Source organism: Clinocottus analis, unplaced genomic scaffold (assembly GCF_023055335.1).
Source record: "Clinocottus analis isolate CAN_PGR_092001 unplaced genomic scaffold, fCliAna1.0.p SCAF_8, whole genome shotgun sequence".
Classification (NCBI taxonomy): domain Eukaryota; kingdom Metazoa; phylum Chordata; class Actinopteri; order Perciformes; family Cottidae; genus Clinocottus; species Clinocottus analis.
The window spans coordinates 5,261,699-5,284,091 of NW_027176240.1; the positions used below are offsets into that span (position 1 = coordinate 5,261,699).

Genomic DNA, 22,393 nt, shown 5'->3' on the forward strand with positions numbered 1-22,393 from the left:
CCTGTGTGAGTTTGTGTCCAGGTTTGTGGGGTGTGTATGTGAGTGAAAGATCTGCTCTCTCCGTCAAAGGAAATAGAGGCTGTCTGCTGACATAGCACTGAGTAGTTAAAAGTGTGTGTGTGTCACTGCTAGGCAGCGTACCCACTCTGACTGCCTGTGTGTGTGGGGAGCGTTAATGTCGCTCCGTGTCAGTGTGTGTGTCACAGACAGTCCCCAGCACTGGAACTGGTGTTTGTGCTGGTGGGAGCGATGGAGACTGTTATCCATGTCACATCCCATTAGACGACGTGTGTGTGTGTGTGTGTGTGTGTGTGTGTGTGTGTGTGTGTGTGTGTGTGTGTGTGTGTGTGTGTGTGTGTGTGTGTGTGTGTGTGTGTGTCCCTGTGTGTGTGTGTGTGTCCCTGTGTGTGAGAGCGCGCGTGTGTATGTGTGCGAGAGAGTTGAAGTAGGGGAAAGCTGTCACTGCCAGCCATCGCATATTCACTCACACTCCGGCCCAAAAGCGGCCTCTGTCAGCAGAAAAGAAACACAAATACACACTCTGCAGAGGTTACAGAGAAATTGTATAAATGCACAAATGGATGCAGTGACTGACACAGTGGCAAATTAAATGTATTCCCAAGACAACTGCTCACTGTGTGTGTGTGTGTGTGTGTCTGTGTCTGTTTGTGTTTCTGTCCCCTTTTAGAAGCGGCATCTTTCTTCCTGTACAATTTGATCGACAATATGTCAAAGGGTGAGGTGCAAGCACATGAAGACCAACTGCGGAAATACTTCCATCAACTACATGCTCAGGTACACATACACACACACACACACACACACACACACTGATGTTAAGTTACTGACAACGAACATACATTCATACACTATATATATATATGCATATATATATGCATATATATATATATGCATATATATATGCATATATATATATATATGCATATATATATATATATATATATATATATATATATATATATATATATATATATATATATATATATATATATATATATATATATATATATATATCATGTTCATTCATAATTGTCCGTCTTTAACAGACCTTAACTTTGATCTGAGATGATTTGCAGTGTGTAATTGGATTATTCAACACACACACACACACACACACACACACACACACACACACACACACACACAGAGTTAAGACAACCAGACGTGTTGTGGCAGAGTAAATCATGTTTTACACTTTTGGCTAAAGGTCACGTCTAAACTGGCTGTTGGAGTTTCCTGGTCCAATGTGGATCCACTGAAAGGTCAAGTTGTAAAAGAAACAATGCAGTGAACATTTCAGATGGCGGGGCTAATGCTGACCTGCACATGTCCTCACATAAAATTATGTCTTCAGATTAAAAGTCAGTATTTCCAAAAGCAGCTTTATTTTCAGCTGTCGTTTCTCCACAAAGTCAAACACAAAGTTTGTAACAGCTTTTAAACAAAAGCATTAAAGTTGGGTAGAATTGTGTCGCAACCTCATACAAACACAACAAAGGTAACGCATTTATCTCCTATTTAATGTTGCTGTGAGTGGATCAATGGTTTAATGATGCCGATTTTTCTCCCGCCTCGTTCTCTTCAGAACATAACCATACCGGTAAACATCTACAGAGGCATCAGGAACCGTCTGGAGTCCTACAACGCCCAGCAGCTCATCAAGGTACAGATCCTGATCTGAGATGTGTATATCACAATGTCCAGATGCAGCAATACTTACTTTTATCAGAACTTTAGGATTGTTGAGCCACTTGGCAGGGATGACAAACTCGACAGCCAAATATGATGGTGTATTTGTACTACTAATTCTGTATTAATATGTTTTGCTGGACAGTTGTCTTAATGTAGGTGTCAGTTGTTAACTGAGTGTGCACGTGTGTGTTTCAGAATGTGGTTGCTTTAGTGGATCCCAAAGACCGAGCAAACAACGGCTCTCCAGCTTTCGTCCGTATGACTGTAAGTAGGACGCTGTGGAAATGTGTGTCAGAAATGCAACATATTTAATTTTGTATGTGTATGTACGTTTATCTTTTGGGAAATTTGTACTGCTTGAACTTGGCTTCACGTTTTAATATCATTTGAAAAAGAGGAACGAATAGAGCCACACAGTTTGTCACGTGATTTCCCTTCTAATGTGTGCAATTTTTGTAAGAGTATATATTTAATGTGGGTAGTATAAACCTAAAGCAGAACTCTGTTGTGTCTATTGGTGGAAGCCCACATACACACAAGGTCCTGCATGTATGTTTTGGCCACGTACATGTGTTTAACTCCCCTCTGTCTCCATCAGGGAATGGAGGGTAATAGGTTGGAACTTGAAAAGAGACTGGCCGAACTGAAAGCAGAGGACAAACCTTTACACGCTGTCCTCAAACAAGCCATCCAGGTGCTCTGTGCTGAAGAGGTAGGATTTGTTTGGACGTCTCAGTCTCACGAAACCGCTTCTCTTACTTGAAAGAGCTGCTCTATCTTGCGAGTTTGGACCACATTTTTTTTTTCCCCTGAGATTTCTGTTGTCTGATCAGAACCTACAGCGCGCCCTTGAGCTGAAGCAGGAGCACGAGGCGGAGATGACAAGCGCCGGCTACGCCACCCTCATCAACCTGTGCTGCCGCAACGACAACGCGGAGGAGGCGCTCAACCTGAAGAGGGAAATGTGAGTGAAGCAGAACATGCACACACACGAGGTAGCGCTGCGACCAGTAGTAGGCCATTAAAGTTTTAACTTGAGTGGTATTAGGGGAGACATTAATGCAGCGTCCAGCCGCTCTGTTGACTTGCTAAAACAGAGGAAGCTCTTCCCTTCCTCTTTTGTTTCTATCATCAGACTGAAGTCCAACAGGAGAGCGTACAATAGATTAGAGTTGCGTTACTTCGAGTGGAATACGTTAATCTAGTCTCTCCTCCTCTTCGTCTCTTTCTTTAGGAGCCGCAAGGACTCGTTGGTTGCGCTGGATCCCAGCAAATACATCGCACTGGTCAAGACCCTCTCAAATAATGGCAAAGTGGAGGGTAAGTTCTGCTACTGGGGCTGCAACTAATTTTGTTATTGATCAGTTTGGAGGCTGCGTGACTAATTAAACCTCAAAGTGTCAGTTAATTATTAAAAAACGTCTCCAAACCGCTTGTTTTATCCAAAAACAAAAGCATTTTTTCTTGAAGGATTCAAAACAATGGATCAATTACCAAAAAAGTTCTCAACGTCGTGTTGATGGACTTATCTTTCTTATCCATTATTATTATTATTATTATTATTATTATTATTATTATTATTATTTTTTCTACTTTACCGTCATTATTACACGCTTGAAGCCCCAAAAGGCTCACAGAGGTGTGTGTGTCACCAACTCTGTCACGATCCGTCTTTCTCCCTCCCTCAAACCACATTAGCCGGCCATTTTCAGAATGCTACGGTGGGTTTCCTCCAGCCCATCGAAGACCCAATTACCATCAGTTTGGCCGCTTGCTTTTTGCACACAATGACAGGCAAAATGTTTCCCTTGTCTGTCCTCGTCGCTCCTCCCCGCCCCTCTCTCCGTCTTCGTCTCTGTCTCTCTATCTGGCCCTCTCTCCCTCACTCTGTCTCGAAGCGTTTCATTCTCTCATCCACCCCCCCTCGCACAAACGTCCGCATCAGTGAGAAATGAGAGAGGGGGAAAATTACAGGACTGTGTGTATTTTTTTCCCGAATTATTGAAATCCGCCTTGATGCTAATGGCAGATCATGTCCGTCGAAGTGCTTGAGCATCTCACACACACACTCACACACACACACACACACACACACACACACTCACACACACACATTTGCATGTGAATTCAAGCAAAAGGCATTTGGTGAGCACGGCGGTTGGTGTGTGTGTGTGTGTGTGTGTTGGGGTGTGTATAGGCAGCGCTAACGCATTTGCCATTAGCCAGAGTGTGCATATGGAGGGGACGCTTGTCAGCCACATTAGTACACATGGCTAACCTTGATGTTAGCCTGTCCCCGCCCAGACGCTGGTCCGCCTGGCTCCTAGCACACACCAGGCCCGGCTGAAGATCATGTCTCCTGGCATCTTGCGTTAGTTCTCACCCTCTAAGCTCTAATGGCTTTGTTGTTTTTGCCCTTGGTGCAAAGCCTCCCATCCCACCTCGCCAGGCAACTTTTATTTTTACCTCACTTCACATTTCTGACTTTGTCCTTATGCCGCCTTCCTTCCACCGTCTCTTGAACTCCCGCTGCTCCCTCCTGATCTCTATCATTTTCATCTTCACATCTGTCCGTGCATCCATCCGTCTAACCGTCCATCTCCGTGTTTCTGTTGTTTTTATTAGGTTGCAGAAACAATAGCAACACTGTTCTCCATTAATTTCCCCCAAATATATTGAACTTTCTTCTCAAGGTGACATGTTGGCGGAGGCATAGATAAGTGAGGCGGTGGTTCTTGTTTGAACTGGCTATGGCTTTAAATATTCTCTATTTTCTACTTTTGCGTATCTCTTACCAGAATGAGTGCATCCTGTTGAACCTGCCATACATATGAACACGGCTCTGAACACCCCTTTAACTCCTGCTACCATTTTTTTTTTTTTAAATACACCTCTCCTCTTTCAATAAGCGTCCCTTTGACCTGCCCTTGCCCCTCTGCCTCCATCTGTCCATTTTCCCACTTTGGTAAACACAACTTGTACTGGCTGAAGTTGGCCCTGGACTCGTTTTTTAGTGGTGTGTGTCACTAGCAGTCAAGTCATGCAACATTAGATGAACCACTGGGCTGTGTGATGTTTGTTTACCTGCCCTGTCTGCCTCCCCATCTCTTGATGTCTGTGTGTGCGCGTGTGTGTGTGGGGGGTCTGGCTCGCTTTGCTGGCCAGGATGCTTGGCTGAGCTGATGGATATGCATACTGGCTAAACGGACGGATAAAGGGAGAGATGGGGGTTTGGATGTAGGATGGAGGGATGTTAGCTAGTGTAGCTCCATTTGGGCAGATCAACTCCAAGCCATTGGTCTCAGTGATTAGCGGGTCTGTCAGAGAGTGATGGAGAGAGGATGGAGGGAGGGAGGGAAGGAGACATGGAGAGAGACATGGAGAGAGACTGAGTGAGAATAAGTTTCATATGAAGTGATGCACATTACAGGTTTCACAGCAGGTCAGTTAATTATAGGGCCATTGTTTAATGTGGACGTCAGCTCCTGATCTGATTGATTTCTATTGCATTTTAGTATTTTTTTTAAAAAGTTGTCTGTGCTTTTGTTTGAATTTCTAGCCATACTTTTGTTATCCACTTTAGTTTGTTACTCTCATCTCGGTTTACACTATTGGCTGATATATAAGTGGACCTCAATTATATTGCAAACGGTCTGTTATGGCACCTGAATAAGAGCTTTGGTGACAGGCATTACATTATGTTTTCCATTCACATACTCGCACTCTTCTGACTCCAGGAACAGGCTTTTTTTCCTCCTGCGTAGAGAATATTTTGTGGCCCTGCAAAGAGGTTTTAACTAAGGTCAAAGGAACATCAGCAAGTGAGACAAAAAGACTACAAAGGGACAGAAAATGACTAAAAATAGACAACCACATAGAGGTCCGTACGACTACAAAAAGACACAAAGCAGCAAAAAAAGAAGCCAATTGAATATAACTTCTATCTGTCTTCTGGCTTCTTCTTCTGTCTTTTATCCCCCTCCGCCCCCACCCCCCACACCACCGAGATCAGGTGGTCCTCCATCTTTGTCCCTCCTTTTCCGTTATTTACCTGAGCCACGTCCATATTTCACATCCATAGGACACAACATTGAACAACTTAGTTATTACAGAAAGTGTGCATTTCCCTTCTTTTACCACTGTTGGCGCAATATCTTCAGTCAAGGTTTTTTGCTTTCAGGGCTACGCTTTTCTCTTTTACAACAACTTCACCTCTTCCTCTATGACAAACCTTGAAGCAAACCTTTCTTCCTCTCATAGAAACATGTCGACTCTCTGTTGCAAGTAATGGACTCAAGAATGAGTCTGTTTTACTAACATGAGATGGGAAGAACAAAATTGGCCGGTTCTGCATGTGTCATGAATCCAATGGTAATTTTGCGCATATTAACAGGCACCTATTATGTGTGCAATGTAAGAACATCTCTACGCACATATCAGTGAATGAGGCCCATTGTCCTGCCTTTAACGCCCCCCTATTTAGCAGCGTCTCCTCCATTTGCCACTGACCTCCGTTCCACCTGTCCTCCCTCTATTTTCCCCTGTCCCATTAAATATGTGACGGCTTTTGGTTCCCATCGCCACAACAACTGGCACAGAGAGATGGAGAGACAGACTGAAATTAGGATGCCAAAGCACTCACCAGTGGCCCCGTCCTTCAGCCCACAAGTGTGTGTGTGTGTGTGTGTGTGTGTGTGTGTGTGTTCCCATAGAGTGACAATCCTGCTTGAGGGGTTTTGTTATATTACTAGCTATGAAGGTGTTAGTATCATTAGACCCATATTTCGTTCAGATTAGTTAACATATTGCAGTTGGAAGACTGGCTTAATACACATTTAATCAAATATATGATGTTTCTTTGCATCTGTCCATCTTGGCCATGCTGTATGGATTAGTATCTGTGGTGGAGAGCGGCTGTATCGCTGTCAGTCCATTAGCAGCTGTCTAAATAGACAGTAAACGCATCTTAATTACCTTATGCTGATACGCCACATCTACACACACACACACACACACGCTCACACGCTGCCTTCTCACCATTTAGCCCCTAGTGTTTGCCAGATGGGCGCGTGGCCCGGTAAAAAGCCCTCTATTACCGGCTGGACTTGACCAAACTGATCCACCCCTCAGCCCGCTTATCGAGGTCTCTCTGGGGCCACAGCGGGCCCTTGTCGCCACATACCTATAATTTAGCCCCCCAAGTGCTTTCCACATGGCCACGGCAAAAAGCTGGCCTCCATTGTAGGGGTCCGGTAATTGTAGTCTCGTTTAGAAAACCGCAAGCAGCAATTAGCGCAGAGTTGGCATTATACGGGGTTGGATTTGCATCCCCGCTGGGCGCAAAATGCTGTTTTAATATGGGTTTGTTTTCCCCACATGGAATTAGCTAAAGGGGCCTTTTATCATATTCACACACCCTACTATTCTCCCAGCCAAGCTACGTCCATCTCTCGCTTTCTGTTCCTTCATCTTGCTGCATGTTCTCCCTTCCTCCTCGCCTTGTTCTTCTTCGTACTCTTCCTCCGTCTTCTGTTTCACCATCACCTCCATCTTTCGAGTTTAATCAAAGCATCAAACATGGCGAGTTGCTACCTGTCTTCACGTTAACGATGTCTCTCTTTATCTCCATTTCCATCCCTTCACAGAGGCTGTGGACATCTTGAAGGAGATGAAAGAGAAGGACGTGGTGTTGAATGACTCGCACGTCGCCATGCTCTTTCACGCGCTCAACAGCGTGGCGGCCAAGGGCGGCATCCCCACCATCCGTCGTCTGCAGAACACCATCTTCACCCTCGGACTGTCCAAGCCCACCGCCAATCTCTGCTCGCCCCTGATTACCGCCTACCTGGACAGGTGAAACCAACTGAATGCGTTGCCCTCGTAGATTAGAAAAACAAAATTGTACTTTATGTTACGGTAAATTTTCTGGCTGAAAGTTCTCCACTTACTATCCACAACCGGCTCACTTTTGTTTTCGGATTTCTGCCTGCCAAAATCCAGTTGCCAGGTGTGTGTGTATGTATGTGTGTCTCAATGAGTCACTCATCCCTCCCTATGATCATAGCTGGGGTTACATTCTGGGTCAGCGATTCAGACAGAGAGAGGATGTGGAAATTGCTCATTTGCGTGTTTGTGTGTGTGTCCGCGCGCTAGTGCGGTGTTAGAGACAGATTTTGTTTGTTAGAGGATTCGCCAGCTGCAATCTCTCCCATGAGCCCCCACCCTTGATCTACTGAAACACCCACTGCTCTACTCCAAGGTGTAAGTGTGTGTGAGGGGAGGGGAGGGGTGGAGGGGTCGAGAGATGGCCATCAATGCTCCTTCCCATAAAGCAAATATGCAAATGAACGTTGCCCAACACTGGCTGTGGGGTCACTGGTATTGCCCCACCCCTCAACTCTATTCAGGATGTGTGTGTTCTATTTGTCAGAGCAGCTTTTAAGTAGATCAACTCATTAGCATGTTAATTATGTACAGAGCACTAATTGCTGGATTTACCACAGCCACGCAGTGCACCGTTAGGGGCCCTCCACCACACACATGCTTTCAAACACACTGTTTACCTCTAGTGTGCATGCTGCGGTGGAGGTAGAGACCTTTTGAAGCACACGCACACACATGCTCAAACACTCTCTCTCTCTCACACACACACACACACACACACACACACACACACACACACACACACACACACACACACACATTCTCCCCTGCCACTGTTTGTTTTGCTGTGAGTCTGGTCTCTGGCACCAACAAGAGTTTCCAGGTTCACTTGTTAATCACTGCCTCTGTGAGATTAGCAGGCTAATTTACTCCTGGGTCATCAACAGCCGCCAAATACACAAATACAAACACGCACACGCACACACACGACAGCTTACCGCAGCCCTGTTCACAAATCAAGTGCCAGTTGTACTTCCTCCAAATGATAGTGCGGTGAACACACACTAATGAACAAGCTAACCGCTGATACGCTGGCTGGTTGTCGAGGCTCGGAGATAGTCAACAAATTAAAGGAACCAGAGCATACGGTATGTTGTTGTTTGGAAAGTGTAGCTTCTTCAAACAATAAACAGCAGCAACATATTTTCACTCACTTACTCTTTCTTTACCAATTTTGATTTGAGCAGATTCCTTCCTGTAGCAGTGAGATAATGACAGAGTGGCTTGTTTTTGCTCTATAACATCGCTTACAGGCACTGAATAGCCTTGAAATAGGTCGGGTTGATAACAAGTTCCTAAATTAAGCTTTCTGTCAGCAATTAAAACTGAATTTTCCCTTTTTTCATTGCCATCAATGACAAGAAAGAGGCTTTAATACTTTTAGTTTTAATAAACATTTCATAAGGTGGTCTTTTCTAAAAAAAAATTAAAAAAAGGTTTGAAGTGTTAAGGAATGTAAAGGGGATTTAACATGTAGTTCCAGCAGTGAGTCAGCCAAGCTTTGTGGCAGATTTGAGTACCATCACGCTTGACTTTTGCGCTCCAGTTGAATCTATCTCCCCGCTCTCTTCTCCCCTTTTTTTAAAAAAAATCTTTTTTATTTTCATCTGTTCATCTCCACCTCTTCATTCCGTCAGTCAGGGGACAAACAGACAGTTGGGAGGAGGAGGGACAGAGGGAAGCGATAAAAAAGAGGACAAAGCAGACGTCACTCCCCGCCTGCACCCGTCTCATTGCTGCGTCAGTGCTAATGACTTAATGAACACTTCTCCGGCAGATTAGCCCTTGACAGCCCATCATACGCGCCGCCCTGTTAGCCTTCAAGCCTGTCCGCTCTGTGTCGTGTGGGCTAACCTGCTACTACGCTGGCCCAGATTGCCAACTCCTTATTGAAGTGATAAGTGACATGAAACGCTAATACGTCCAACAAAATAAAGAGCTGGCATTTTGAAGCGCTGAGACCGTCAGACACACGCACACACAGCCGTGTGCGTTTTTATTTCTGTAACTGCATCATCGGATGCATACACCGGAGTGTACTGACGTAAACGTTATAAAGTGCCATTCCTAAACGCATGTGGGCTGGTGGTGTCATGATCGCAGTCTCATTTGCGTTTCGATACACAGACACCTCGTCCTCAACCCACGCAAGGACAGTCGATCTCCCCCGAACAAAAGATGGGGACGGAGAGGGAGGAAATATCGGGAGACGGGGGGAATGAGATGAGGCAAAGTGAGCTTCCTTGTCTAATCCTTCAGGTTTCCACCGAGCAAAGCGCTCTTTTTTTTTTTCAGGGCTTAATTGGCTGGAAAGTGGCTGACATGCAAAGTTGAGGACATTAACGGGGCTGTGTGCCGCAGTAAATGGCAACGCAAAGTGACAGTTAAATTGTACCTAGGGGAAATTATCCATCTTTCGACATCCTTAGCTCTTTTTTTTTGGGGTGGATTGGTGGGCGGAGAGAGGGGGAGAAGGGAGGCAGGCGGATGAGTTTAATTGCAACGCCAGGCTTTTTTTTTTTTTGCAAAGAGTGATGGGATGTGTGTGTTTTTTTTTTAATTTTTAAATGTCATTAGGATGGAGGGGTTTTAAGTAGCTGTGTGTTGAGGAGCGTGACGAAGCAAAGAAGGAGGTGGACATACAGGCAGGAGGTAACAAACATGACTTGGATACAATGTGTAAAAATGTAAAAAACCTTCTGCACCACAACAGTTATGGTAATCGCCACATTACGTTAATTACAAACTATCTGCAGTTATTTTTCTTAATTGTTCGCTCGTTTTTCGGGGGTAAATTGTGTAACCCTCCTCTGTCTCGTTCAATGTCCACACTCTTTCTCTCAATTTCAAATGTCTCTTCGTCTCTGTTCTGTGTCGTTCAATCAGACTGTTGTGCGGTTGAATAGCCTCTTGACTGGTGCTGCTGAATAATGTTGTCCCTCTTCATTTCAATTAGCGGACCTCTTTACCTTCCAACCTTAATCACTCCATTCCTCCTCCCTCATCCCTCTCTTCTGCTACTGCCTCACAGAAGCCGGACTCAAGGTCATACCATTTCCTGTTTTTTTTTTGTTTTTTTTTGCGGGTTGTTGGTCTTTTTGGGCATATTTCCCTTATCCACTTGTCTAATTGATTAGAGGAGAAAACACTTCAGAAATTATACCTGTTCACTCTCAATCTCTCACGCTCTGTCCAGCCGTCTGTTTCTCATTCACTTACTTTGCCCCCTACCTCCCTCATGGGTGCCCTATCTGCTTTGACCTCTGTGTGATTGACATGGTAATTACCCAATCAACAGATTGATGGCAGCGCTGTCACAATAGAGGGGATTGAAGTGGTCTCTCTCCCTCGCCTGTCTCTCAGCTTCTCGTTGCTTCCTTTCGTTATTTCAGTCTCTCTACTTTTCTTGTTATCACTCCATCAGGTGCACTCATCCTCCCTCGACGCACTCTTTTGTTTGTTCGTCCGCTCGGGGAGGGACGGGCAAAGCGAGGGAGGATAGATTGAGCAAGATAAGGATGACATGAGACGAAGGGAGCGAGCTGGTGTACGGTGGGGGGGGGGGGGGATTTTTAATGTTGTTGCTATATTTCCGCTAAATTGCTCAGCTGGAGAGGGGGGGGGCGAGGTCATCCGATGGGGAGTGAGAGCTGACAGGATGAATTCAAAAGGAAGATGGTGAGGGGAAAGGGAGAATGAAGGAGAAGGGTGAGGACCAGGAGCTGATGGAAATGAGACGAGGTTAAAGAGGTTTTGAGAGCACAAAGGAGGAGAACGAGTGAGAGAAGGTGCAAGGCGCCAGAGGAGCAGAGCGGAGAGGCTAAAGATCAGTTGAGCCCTTTTGTCTGTTGTATTGCTTCCCCTCTAAAAGCCTGTCCAGAGAGACATTAGCCTCTCGCCGACAGGTGTGCCCGATTGTGAGAATGATGTATTGGGGTCAAAAGGCACCATCGCATACAGTTGTGCTGTCATGAATTCAAAGGCCTTCATTGTTTAGGAGGGTCATAGTGCTTGAATAGGAGGTCACAGGGTTAACAACCCATGATACTCTCTATTCTTTACTGGCACAATCCCGTACACAACTGACTAGATGGACCTGACACCTAACTCGCTCTCTGCTCTCTTTCTCCCCCCTCGCCCCTCTCTGTCTCTCTTTGTGTGTGTGTTTGTGTGTGTGTGGGTGATGTCACGTGCCCGCAGTAAGGACCTGTCCGGCGCTCTAGATGCAGCACTGGAGTGTCAAAAGCTCTACAACAACCTGCCTCGCATCCACGACATCATATGTGGTCTGGTGGAGAAAGGAGAAACCGAACTGCTGCAAAAAGGTGACCCATCTGTACACGTCTTTTTGTTATCCATCACAATAAGGACATCATAAGAACATGCATTGACCATTTTTGCTTATTGACTTCAGTAATTTAACTAAACAAAAAAAGTCAAGCGTTTGCATTTTCCAGTTTAAACAATTTGCCGGTTGTCCAAAAAAATGTATTTCATAAAATTTTGGGGATTTATGTTTCTATGTGCATGATATGCAACAAAAGTAGTAAAAAAAAAGGTAGTTGTGGTTCACGGTCAGCATCCCAGAGGCCACCAGGATGCCCCGGAGCCATCATTATTTGTTTTTTATATAAATGCACAAAAATCACATTTTAGAGGATTAATCAAAATGGCCTCAATGTTCAGGTCTCAAGTTGCAGTTCACTGCTTCTCACAGACATATATTTTTTCAAACTTCTCCGGGGTATGTGTGTGTGCGTGTGTGTGCGTGTGCGTGTGTGTGCGTGTGTGTGTGTGTGTGTGTGTGTGTGTGAACGATTCAGACCGAGGGCCGCGGTGAAGCACGTCCAACGATCACGTTTTTAATAAGTCGCCCTGTAGTTTAACAACAACGCGGCGTCAAGTTCAATGTGACGCAGGGGCAAGTGCCTCTGGAGTGCGTAAAGGTTGAAACCATGCAGTGGAGCACCTCTCCACCTCCTCGCCTTTCACCCACTCCCTCATCCACACTGCCCTACCACCCTTGTCTCTGACCCCCACACCCTGACAGATGCAAATAAACCAGTGCCGACTCCCCACAACTGGATCTTGAAATAACAAATGATTCCGTCTCCCACTTCCTCATAAAATGCAGGAGGCTTTTGACATAAACCTTGAGACTTTTGACATAAACCTCGGGGCACACTCGACCCCACGGCATTGAGAGTACATGTTAAGTGCCTTTTTTTTTATAAAAAAGACCATCGGAAATAATTGCAGAAATGTACTGAAACCATCCGAACGTGCATACCTACATAAGAGGAGTGGCCTTCAGCACTCTAAAAACATGATGCCTCGTCACGTCTGACCTCGCTTTGGGTTCAAGCATCAACAGAAAAATCTATCGAAAGGTTTTTGTGAGGTTTTTTTGCAACCATAGCAACCGCTCAGCTACTTCGAAACAAGAACGTGTCATCGTACAATACGCGCGTTTAACCCGGAGGTTTCTGTCATGGTCTACAGCAGGTATTCATTTTTTGTTCAACGAGGTCCAGTTGGAGAGAATTTCCTCATGCAAAGGTCTGGAACAACACAATGTCTAACTTGCGCAACGATTTAGTTCAATAATTATTAAAGTTGTTTTTCGTCTGGATGTATTTAACATTTTACTCAAACCAAATACAGAATTGAATAACATCTCAAGACTATTTTCAGTTGCACTGGATTAAATACAAATAATATATGCTCTAATATCAGGTTTATTTTCTGTGCCTTCATTTCTGATTTGAGTGAGCATGTTTGTGCTTTCTCTCGTAGTCGAGCTTCACTTTTAATGATCCTCACGGTCTGTGAAAATATGAGGGATTCTGGTTTTAAACCATCCGTTGGAAGAATGAACCAACGCGCTGTCGACGTTTCTCTTCTTGGAGTTCGCCACGTGAAAGTACTTCTCTGACTCGCGTAGTATTTCGACTGTTCGACCTCTCGTCCAGTCGCTCACATCTTTTTTTAGATCTCACTCACAGCGACGCGGACTACACATACTTAATTAATGTAGCGTCACGTGACGTGATTTACAACGCATGTAATTGGTCGGTGTTTTTCCTGGACCGTAAGGCCGGGTTGAAATAGAAGCGTTCCATCAAAATTTTATAATTTAAAATTAGCGATCGGCGATAGGCCCAGGGTCCAGATACAACGGGGTCTGGATCGGATTAGCGACTGCGGGTTAACAGGAACATGAGATTATAAGGAGAAAAAATGCTATTGATGAGCAAACGTGTCCGTTTTCCACCAAAGCCTCAAATTAGGATTTGCATGCAGAAAAGGCCACTTAAATTTGGTCCAACTGATCTGAAACTTGTCTACAAACATGTCGACATTAGAGTTACACCGTAAATTAAGTCCTTAATGATTAAAGTTCTTTGCGTTGACTTCAGATGACGGCAAGTAAAGGGCAAAGGATTATTCTCTCTTCCCCTACTTTGCTGAATACGCAGGTCCATTTGGATAACTGAGAGTCTCCATTGTGTGCGTGTGTGTGCGTGCGTGTGTGTGTGTGTTGGTACCTGTCCTGAAGCTGCTGGACAGAGATAGCACGTAACGCTGAGCAGAGCGCTTTAGCAAGTTTACCACGAGAGCTTAGGCTTTCATTCGGGACCTGTGTGTTTGTTTGAGAGCAGACTTGATATGGCTGCTTTGTGCCTGGGACATTGTGCCAAATAATGGAATCAGGAGGAAAAGATGAAGTGTGCGGTGTGTTTGTTCGCCTCGCAGTCCATTTTATTTACAACCATTTTTCTGCTCTGCGCCCCCCCCCTCCCCCCTCCTCTGTCTGTCTGTCTTCCTTCTGTCTTGTCTTCAGCCATGGACGTTATAAGTCAGGAGCGAGGAGAGATGACCATGTTGTATGATCTGTTCTTTGCGTTCCTGCAGACGGGCCGCTACCGCGAGGCTCGTAAGATCATTGAGGTAAACACACAAACACGAACACGAACACACACACACGAACACACACACACGAACACACACACACGAACACACACACACGAACACACACACACACACACACACACACACACACACACAAATGAACTATGGGTTGAGTTTTATGATGCTGTTTATTCCTGGAACTAATCATTATAAACGATTTTAAAAAAACAAACAAGTTACCTGAATGAACTATTTTATTACACCTTGTAGTTGTCTGTCCGATATCAAGACTAGTTTGAAAGATGTTAGGGGAGAGAACATTGTTCATGATCATGTAATGAACTGAAGTAATGATTTCCAAGGTTAATAACAAACGATAGGAGGGCAAGTTTTCAAGTACGCAAACTCACACGAAAAACAGATCTCAAATATTTTATAGGAATCTAAAATTAGATTCTCAATCTTCGAAGCGCTGACTCTTACGGGATAACATCAGCAAGATTGTCATGAGCCACAGTGGACAAGCATTATGTAAAAGCCATACTCATTATTGTTATTGTAGATATGAATATTTATATCTTTGTCATCTTAAGTCCCGCTATAAGCCTTGTAGATTAGTGTGAGGAAAAGAGAAGGGCAAATGGGCAGATAAGAAGTGATTTTCACATGGATAAAACCAGCCAGGCGATCGGGGACTGGATAGCGGGACAGAGAGATTGATGAATAAACGAATAGAAGGATGAGCCTGACATCCGATGAAAGGGAAACAAGGCCATTATGTTGTCTGATCAGGATGAGAACAAAAAAATACCTTAACTCCCTCACTCGGACTGTGCTTTCTCTCGTGTCCTGGTGTGCACTAAAAGAGGGATTTATCCCTCTTGAGGATTTTCAAACCCTCTTAAATATTATTGACATGTTGTTATTGTGGCTCTCTGCGAGATTGTATTGCCGTTATCCTACTTATAGCAGAGAGCCGGCTACATGCCGGTGATGTGTGAGATTGGAGATGCCTTGTAAATGGACCACAGATGCACATGTTGTCCTTGATGTCAATGTGAGGGACGTGGGTTAGAGGGACAAAAGCTCAGCTGCATCGATCCCATCTGTTGGGTTTTAGTTGGTCATGGCCACACTCCTGTCTCATGTCCGCCCTCAATAACAGAAAACACATTTTCCTTATAAGCCTTGTTCAGATTCTGGATTGTGGCTAGAATTTGAGAAACTCTGAGGTTATGAAAGCCATTTACTGTAAAACGACATCTTTTGGCCGCTTTGGTGCAGGCAACATTGGTTTCTTATCACTTGGGTAAAGTTGTGGCACAGAGTGCGTCGGCAATCAGCAGTAGTATATTCACTCCATTTCTTCTTCTTTTTTTTACCCACTGAGAGCAGATTTATGTGCTCCACTATGTCCACCAGCTAGTGGACGTCTTTCTCTGTCTGCTGTTTCTTGTTGACGGGGTGAAGTACATTTAGTTTACCCATGATTTCTCAATTTGATGAGTGACCCAAACCTGTAAAGTTGGGGGCCGGAAACCAAAAGAAAAAGCAGAAATTTGCCTAAAATCTTCTTTTGCATTACAAATGTCATCCATCTTTAATGTAATAATATTGATTGCAGCTTTTAAAGTATAATCAACTGAGTTTTGGGGACTAACTGTAGGTTAGTCAATAAGACTTAGAGTTGTCTGTTTAGTGGTTTCCTCTCTTTTGGAGTACAATCAGCAAAAGTCTCACGTGCATCAATATTTAGCACAAAGTCTGAGCTGTCACTCATTGTACTCATTATACAGTATGACTGAGATGATACAATAAAATCATATCTATCACTCAACTATGCCTACACAGACACTCAAACATACAAATACTTTTTTTTTCCTCCCTCAGAGAGCATCAAGTAGACGTCCAGAGTGGTGTCTCTCTTTGTGCTGTGTTTGGTATAATTGGCAGCTGATTAATCACAGCTAATTAAATGTAATGATCGAGAAAGGTGGCCAATTTTGTGCTAAATGGTCAAGGTTAGGTAGAGGATTGTCAGGTGGCCGGGGCTATTATTGCGGCACGCGCATGTGTGTGTGTGTGTTTGTGTGTGTCTGTGTGTGTGATGGTCAAGGTTAGGTAGTATTGCTAAAGAGTGGTAGGCCATTATGTGTTTTTTTGTGTTAGGGAGAGGGTTTTAGCCGTGTGTGTGTGTGTGGTCTAAGTGGCCAGGTGATTAGTGGAATTAGAACATTAGGAATTGAGATGGAGAGGGTTCGTTAAGTGGAGGTGGGACAAGGTCGGCTCTATCTGTTTCTTTTTGTGTACATGTAACTAAGGATGAGAAAGGAAGCGTCTAAAGGTCACACAAGACTTTTAAAGAGGCGGAATGATGGACTGTAACACACTCTGCTGTGTGTGTGTGTGTGTGTGTGTTTATCCCGATAATCCAACCTGACTTTCCATTGTTTCTTTCCGAGCGTGTCTGTGCTATTGGTTGTATTCTTTTGATCCACCCGTGCGTGTGTAAATTATGTGCCTTCTTATTTTTGAGGATTTTGTTTTCTGCCCAGATTAGGGAGATTTGTCCTGACGGATTTAAAACCCCAAACATATTTGTGTGTGTGTGTGTGTGTTTGCGAGTAGATGTGCAGAAGGCTGCTTTGAGCCCGCAAGACTTTACGAAGTAAAGGGGAATCAGAGGCAGAAAGATGGAGCACTTGCACTGCGGGCCTTAGTCTCTAAGAAGATTAGACAGACTGAGAGAGAGAGAGAGTGAGTGCAACACATTTTAATTTGTCCCTTTGGCTGGTTGGGTAAGAACATAATGCCTTTGCCTGGGCAGGATGGAGGGATGCAGAGGCAGGGGGGAAAGACTGAGTAGGAGCAGGAGAGCTTTAGAGGAAGAGGGAGGGATTGAGAGAGGAGAGGATTGAGAGAGGAAAGGATGACAGCAGTGAGAGACGGTCAGAGAAAGGGATGAAGCCCGTCTTTTCTTGACTCTGCCCACCCTCTCACGGTATGATGGGCTCCCATCAAAGAGGCCAGCGGGGATTGAGCGCTGTTGATCCCCGTTCAGATTAACTTCCTGGCAGATTTTTACTGCCCCCCTCTCTCTCCGTCTCTCTCTCTCTCTCTTTCTTTTTTTCAGATTAGAGAGGAAGAGCAAGATTTCTCAATCCTAGTCTTATTCAGATTGTATCAAAGCCCCATGAGACAGATGAAATCCTGATCACTGTTATTCCATGATAATAATCATCCAGTCACTCCACACATCAGACTAAATCTGAACGACACGAGCCGGCAGATCTATGTCGATCCTTATTTGGCATCTTTCACGCCGTCTATCTGCGTGTCATTGTTGTCTTACATATTCTATAAATCTCACAAAAAGTCCAACACTATTCAGGACTGTTGGGACTTTTTAGTCTTAAAACATATAAATGAAACATTTCTCATGTTTGATTTTTATGTAATTTTGTTTTCAAACTATTATCTTGCTGGTGAGCTCAGCGAAAAATAAATATCCTCTCAGACTTTGATTGGCAAGATATTTGAACACCACAATATTCCTGTCATTTATGCAGACCTGATGTATGTTTTTTACATCCAATGTCAGTTTTTCTTTCCTCCTTTTTTCCTCCAGTTGTTTTTCATGTAGTCTCAAAATACATGTCATTTATGGATCAGTGTCTGTGTAGAAGATTAATTGGCGACGTTGATAATCTGGCAAAAAAAAAAAGACAAATATTTGCTGGTTTGAGCTTATAAAGTATATGAAGAGGCTCCTCTTTTAAGATAATAGTTATCGTGACCTGGCTCTGAAGCCCTGACAAGCGGGAGGTGCAAATACAAAGTAATTTATTTAATTCACGACGATAATGAAGATGAAAAAAATAATCAACGTAGACAATGATGAAACGTGATTGTGAGTTAATGCATGTGTAGTGTGAGGAGAAGATGATTTGGATAAAAACACTACTGTATAATATCTAAACTATGATGTGTGAGATCTTGTAAATTGATTATCTTTTAGTTTGGGACTGTTGGTTGGACAAAACAAGCAATTTGAAGACGTCCTCTTAGTCTCAGGGAACTTTAGTTGGCTGTTCTCATTAGTGTCTGACATTTTATATGCTAAAGGATTTCTTAAATAGCGGAAAAGATAAAGAGCAGACTAAATTAAAATATTAATAATCTTTGGTTGCAGCCGTACTCTGCTGGCTCTGATGTCAAATGCATTTATCAGACTCCCCTAAACACATGTTTGTGTATTGTGTTTTCTGTGTATGGATGCAGCTTTTATGTATCACTTACAGTTAATTTATTTACACAATGCTATGTACATCTATCGATTCTCAAATACAACTAATGGCAATATTTAACATCCTTTTAGGCTGAATGGGTTTGTATGCTTCAATAGGCATTTACTCGACGGATGCAATAATGTTGACTTATTTTTTATTTACTGCCTTCATATTGATTGGATGCTTTAAAATGCTGCAAGCTCAGTTTAACGCACACCTTGGACCTTATATATTTCTTTCATAAAAACCAGTTAATTGCTTGAGATCTAAGAACACGGTGACATTGCTATCGGGCTTAGAGGCACACCACATAACACCCACGTAGGTCACATACAGCAGCACCCAGGAGATGTTCAGTGCAGCTGCAGTGTTTGATACTGTCATTTATCCACAATGGAGTCTTTCCATAGAATTCCTTACGTTTTTTGTTTTTTTTTCTCCCTTTTTTCTTTTTATAGACCCCTGGGTTAAGGTCACGGCCTGGACGCCTGCACTGGTATGCCGAGAAATGCATTTCTTCCAACCAGGTAACACGCACACACAAACGCGCGCACACTAAAGTTCACAACAATTCCAGTTCAAATGCTATATTTTGTGTGTATAGATGGAGGCCTTGGAGCAGATGTTGGACATGACGGCCAAGCTGTTTGAGTGCGACAGAGATGAGATGTACAGTTACGTCCTTCGGCTCTGCAGTAAGTCTCTTTCGCTCTTTCATTTGTCTGTGTGTGTTCTTTTATTCCTCTCGGTTTGCAATCTCTCACTTACCCCCATCATCCTCTGCTGCCGTGACCTCCCACCTGTGGGTGACGCGCACGCACACACACACACACAGACACACACACACACAGACACACACACACACACACATCGAATGGGATCAGTAAGAAGTAAGAGGACAAGACATGGTGTGATTGCTGCAGTGGAGAGCAGAGCAGATAACTGTCGTGATTGGAGTGTTAAAGCTGATTGTCAATCCATTACCCCGACTTCCCTGCACACACACATACACACACGCACGCACGCACCTAGTTAGTGTGTTTCCTCAATTACAGCATCGTTGAGGGTCAGTCAGTTGATCAGATTAGTGCTTTGATTGCCCTCTCAGCATGGAGCGCATTGTCTGAAATCAGTCTCTGGTGCCTGAGTGATGAGCTATAAGCAATATGGACTGACTATACAACCGCATGGGTCCGCGTGTCGCGGCGTTCACAACAAATTACACAAGAACACACCTTTCAATTAATTCCTGCCGCTTTTGTTTCTCGTTTCCAGAGCAGTCGAACAACTGGCAGAAGGCAGAAGCTTTGTGGATGAAGATGCAGGAGGAGAACGTCATTCCCAGGGAGAGGACCCTGCTCCTGCTGGCGGACATCTTGAAGAGTAACGGCCAGGAGTTGCCCTTTGAGATGCCTGAGGTAAAGCCCCAGCTTTATAATACGCATGTCCCAGTGTGACGCCCATCAGACGGATGTGTTATTCAGAAGAATAATTGCCGGGAGGTTCCTAAGGGGAGAGGGAAGCAGAGCAGATCAAGCTGAAAGCAAAAGAGAGTCCCAAGAGCTCTGGAGGACTCTAAAAGTGCCTGAGGTCAAACGTAACACACAAGCATGCAGAGCTGATGGTTCAAATCTCAATGGTGGCTGTGCTTAGTTTTCTTATATCCTGACGGATGTGGGCTGGAGGTGTTTATTATATCTTTAGTATAGTCTATTAATATTTATCAAGCAAAAATGGCAAATATTTTCTGTTTCCAGCTTCTCAAATGGAAAGATTTGAAAAGAAAATATCTCTTTTTGTTTTGGAGCTTTTATTGTATGAAAAGCAGTTTGTAGACGTCACAGAGAAAACTTGTAATTGGCATTTTGTTAAGTAGTCTAGACTTTGAATATATTGTTAGTTCCTTGATATTAGAGGTATCTTTGATAAATAAACAGAATAGATACTACAGCTCTACTTTATTACTTCCCAATGGAAAGTTGCACTGAAGCCAAATTACACATGAATCTCAAAGTAAACAACATAGGGACACAAAAAGATGAGCTTTAACAGCTCAGAAATATTGGTCATAAATAACTGAAACCTTATTAACAAGCTGAAGCAACTCTAAATGTAGTATTCGGTACATTCAGTTAGGTGTAGTATGAACACTACATAGTTTTGTATTGATATGACGGGGAGCTTTATTGGAACTGCATATTATAATAACTGAAGCTGCTCTCCATCATTTGAAATCCAGTCCCAATTATATTCATAGGGCATAGATTTACCAAAGAGCAAGCTGACCTCAACCTCTGAGCATAAGAACTAACCCCCCCCTCCCCAAAAAAAAGTCTTTATAGACTGCCCGCTCCACTCAGCCCCTCACCCCGCTCCCTTTAAGCCTCTGTTCATTACATGCCGAGGAAACAGGATTGAGGCTCTGATCTGAAGTGTGGTCAATCAGACCGGCTGGCTGGTGAAAGGAATTACAGCTTGATCTGTCTGTAAATCTGTAATGCCAGACTAATTTCGCCAGCAGCTAAATGCCACCATATGTCCGCCGCTGGATTCCTCGTTAAATATGTGCACGTGACCTCGACTGTATTCCGTCCAAGAGAAGCACATGGGGCAAAGTGGGAATATCTATTAAAAACATTTTTGAATCCAAGAGAGTTTGGGTTTAAATAATCTAATATTACCGTGTTGCAGTGCTGCGTTTGTCCTCAGCTTAGTTTTGCATGTGAGCATGCTCCAACAGCTCAAAGCATGACGAGACAGGAAGTGATTGCTGTTGCCTGGAGCAACGAACTTGGTGACCCCCGGGGCTCTCGAGTTGACTCTCGGCCGCTTCGACACACACACACACACTCGCATACGCGCTTTTCATTTGGCCCCTGGGGTGCCAGACCTAATTTGCCCCTAGCCGATACAGCTTAACCCCTCCCCTCACTGCTACACGGGTGACTGAGCATGAGGGGACCCTGCCCTGCCTGCCCGGCATTATTGCATTCATACACACACACAAGTTCATTGCCAGAATGCAGTTGAACGTGTGTGTGTGTGTGTGTGTGTGTGTGTGTGTACACTGGATGAAGCTGTAATTTTATTTTTATTTTACCAGTTTTTTTGTGTGTCATTTCCAGACGTGGTACGAACAAGCTGTCTCCACACATCAGGTCAAGACGGAAACATCCGTCCCTCCACTCAGAAGTGATAATGAATACCAGACCCGTCTGTTGGCCCTCTGTAAGAGGGGCAAGGCCAAAGGTAAGCAGCAAGAGGTCCCAGCACTGTTGGCCCACATGACACCGAGCTGAACCAAACACCAAAAAGCAGGTTTAAAAAAAATGTTCACCTGTCTGAGAGGTTTCCATTTGATGCTGCAATACTATTTTTTTTTAACATTAAGGGGCAGAAAAACAGCCCTGATAAACTTTTGGTTTGGTTATTAAAATGTACAGCAAATACCGTGGGCTTTGTTTATGTCTGGAGCACCGAAACTAAATCATTTCCTCGTGTGGTGTTATAAAGTTAATCTGAATCTAGTTGGTGTT

At 44.0% G+C, this 22,393-nt stretch overlaps 2 protein-coding genes across 2 annotated transcripts in view; one reads left to right on the forward strand and one right to left on the reverse strand.

Annotated features, from left to right (window-relative positions):
* lrpprc (leucine-rich pentatricopeptide repeat containing) overlaps window positions 1-22,393 on the forward strand; it is a 50,823-nt gene that overhangs the window by 15,333 nt on the left and 13,097 nt on the right. The window contains exons 17-29 of the mRNA XM_068568112.1: window positions 689-795; window positions 1,607-1,684; window positions 1,909-1,977; window positions 2,312-2,425; window positions 2,547-2,677; window positions 2,948-3,033; window positions 7,359-7,566; window positions 11,857-11,981; window positions 14,501-14,607; window positions 19,316-19,384; window positions 19,462-19,552; window positions 20,133-20,275; window positions 21,983-22,106. Coding sequence (XP_068424213.1) covers window positions 689-795; window positions 1,607-1,684; window positions 1,909-1,977; window positions 2,312-2,425; window positions 2,547-2,677; window positions 2,948-3,033; window positions 7,359-7,566; window positions 11,857-11,981; window positions 14,501-14,607; window positions 19,316-19,384; window positions 19,462-19,552; window positions 20,133-20,275; window positions 21,983-22,106 — 1,452 coding nt within the window. The remainder of the gene's footprint in view (window positions 1-688; window positions 796-1,606; window positions 1,685-1,908; window positions 1,978-2,311; window positions 2,426-2,546; window positions 2,678-2,947; window positions 3,034-7,358; window positions 7,567-11,856; window positions 11,982-14,500; window positions 14,608-19,315; window positions 19,385-19,461; window positions 19,553-20,132; window positions 20,276-21,982; window positions 22,107-22,393) is intronic.
* dync2li1 (dynein, cytoplasmic 2, light intermediate chain 1) overlaps window positions 7,727-22,393 on the reverse strand; it is a 53,532-nt gene continuing 38,865 nt past the window's right edge. The window contains exon 14 of the mRNA XM_068568114.1: window positions 7,727-7,741. The gene's annotated coding sequence lies outside the window, so the exon portion shown is untranslated. The remainder of the gene's footprint in view (window positions 7,742-22,393) is intronic.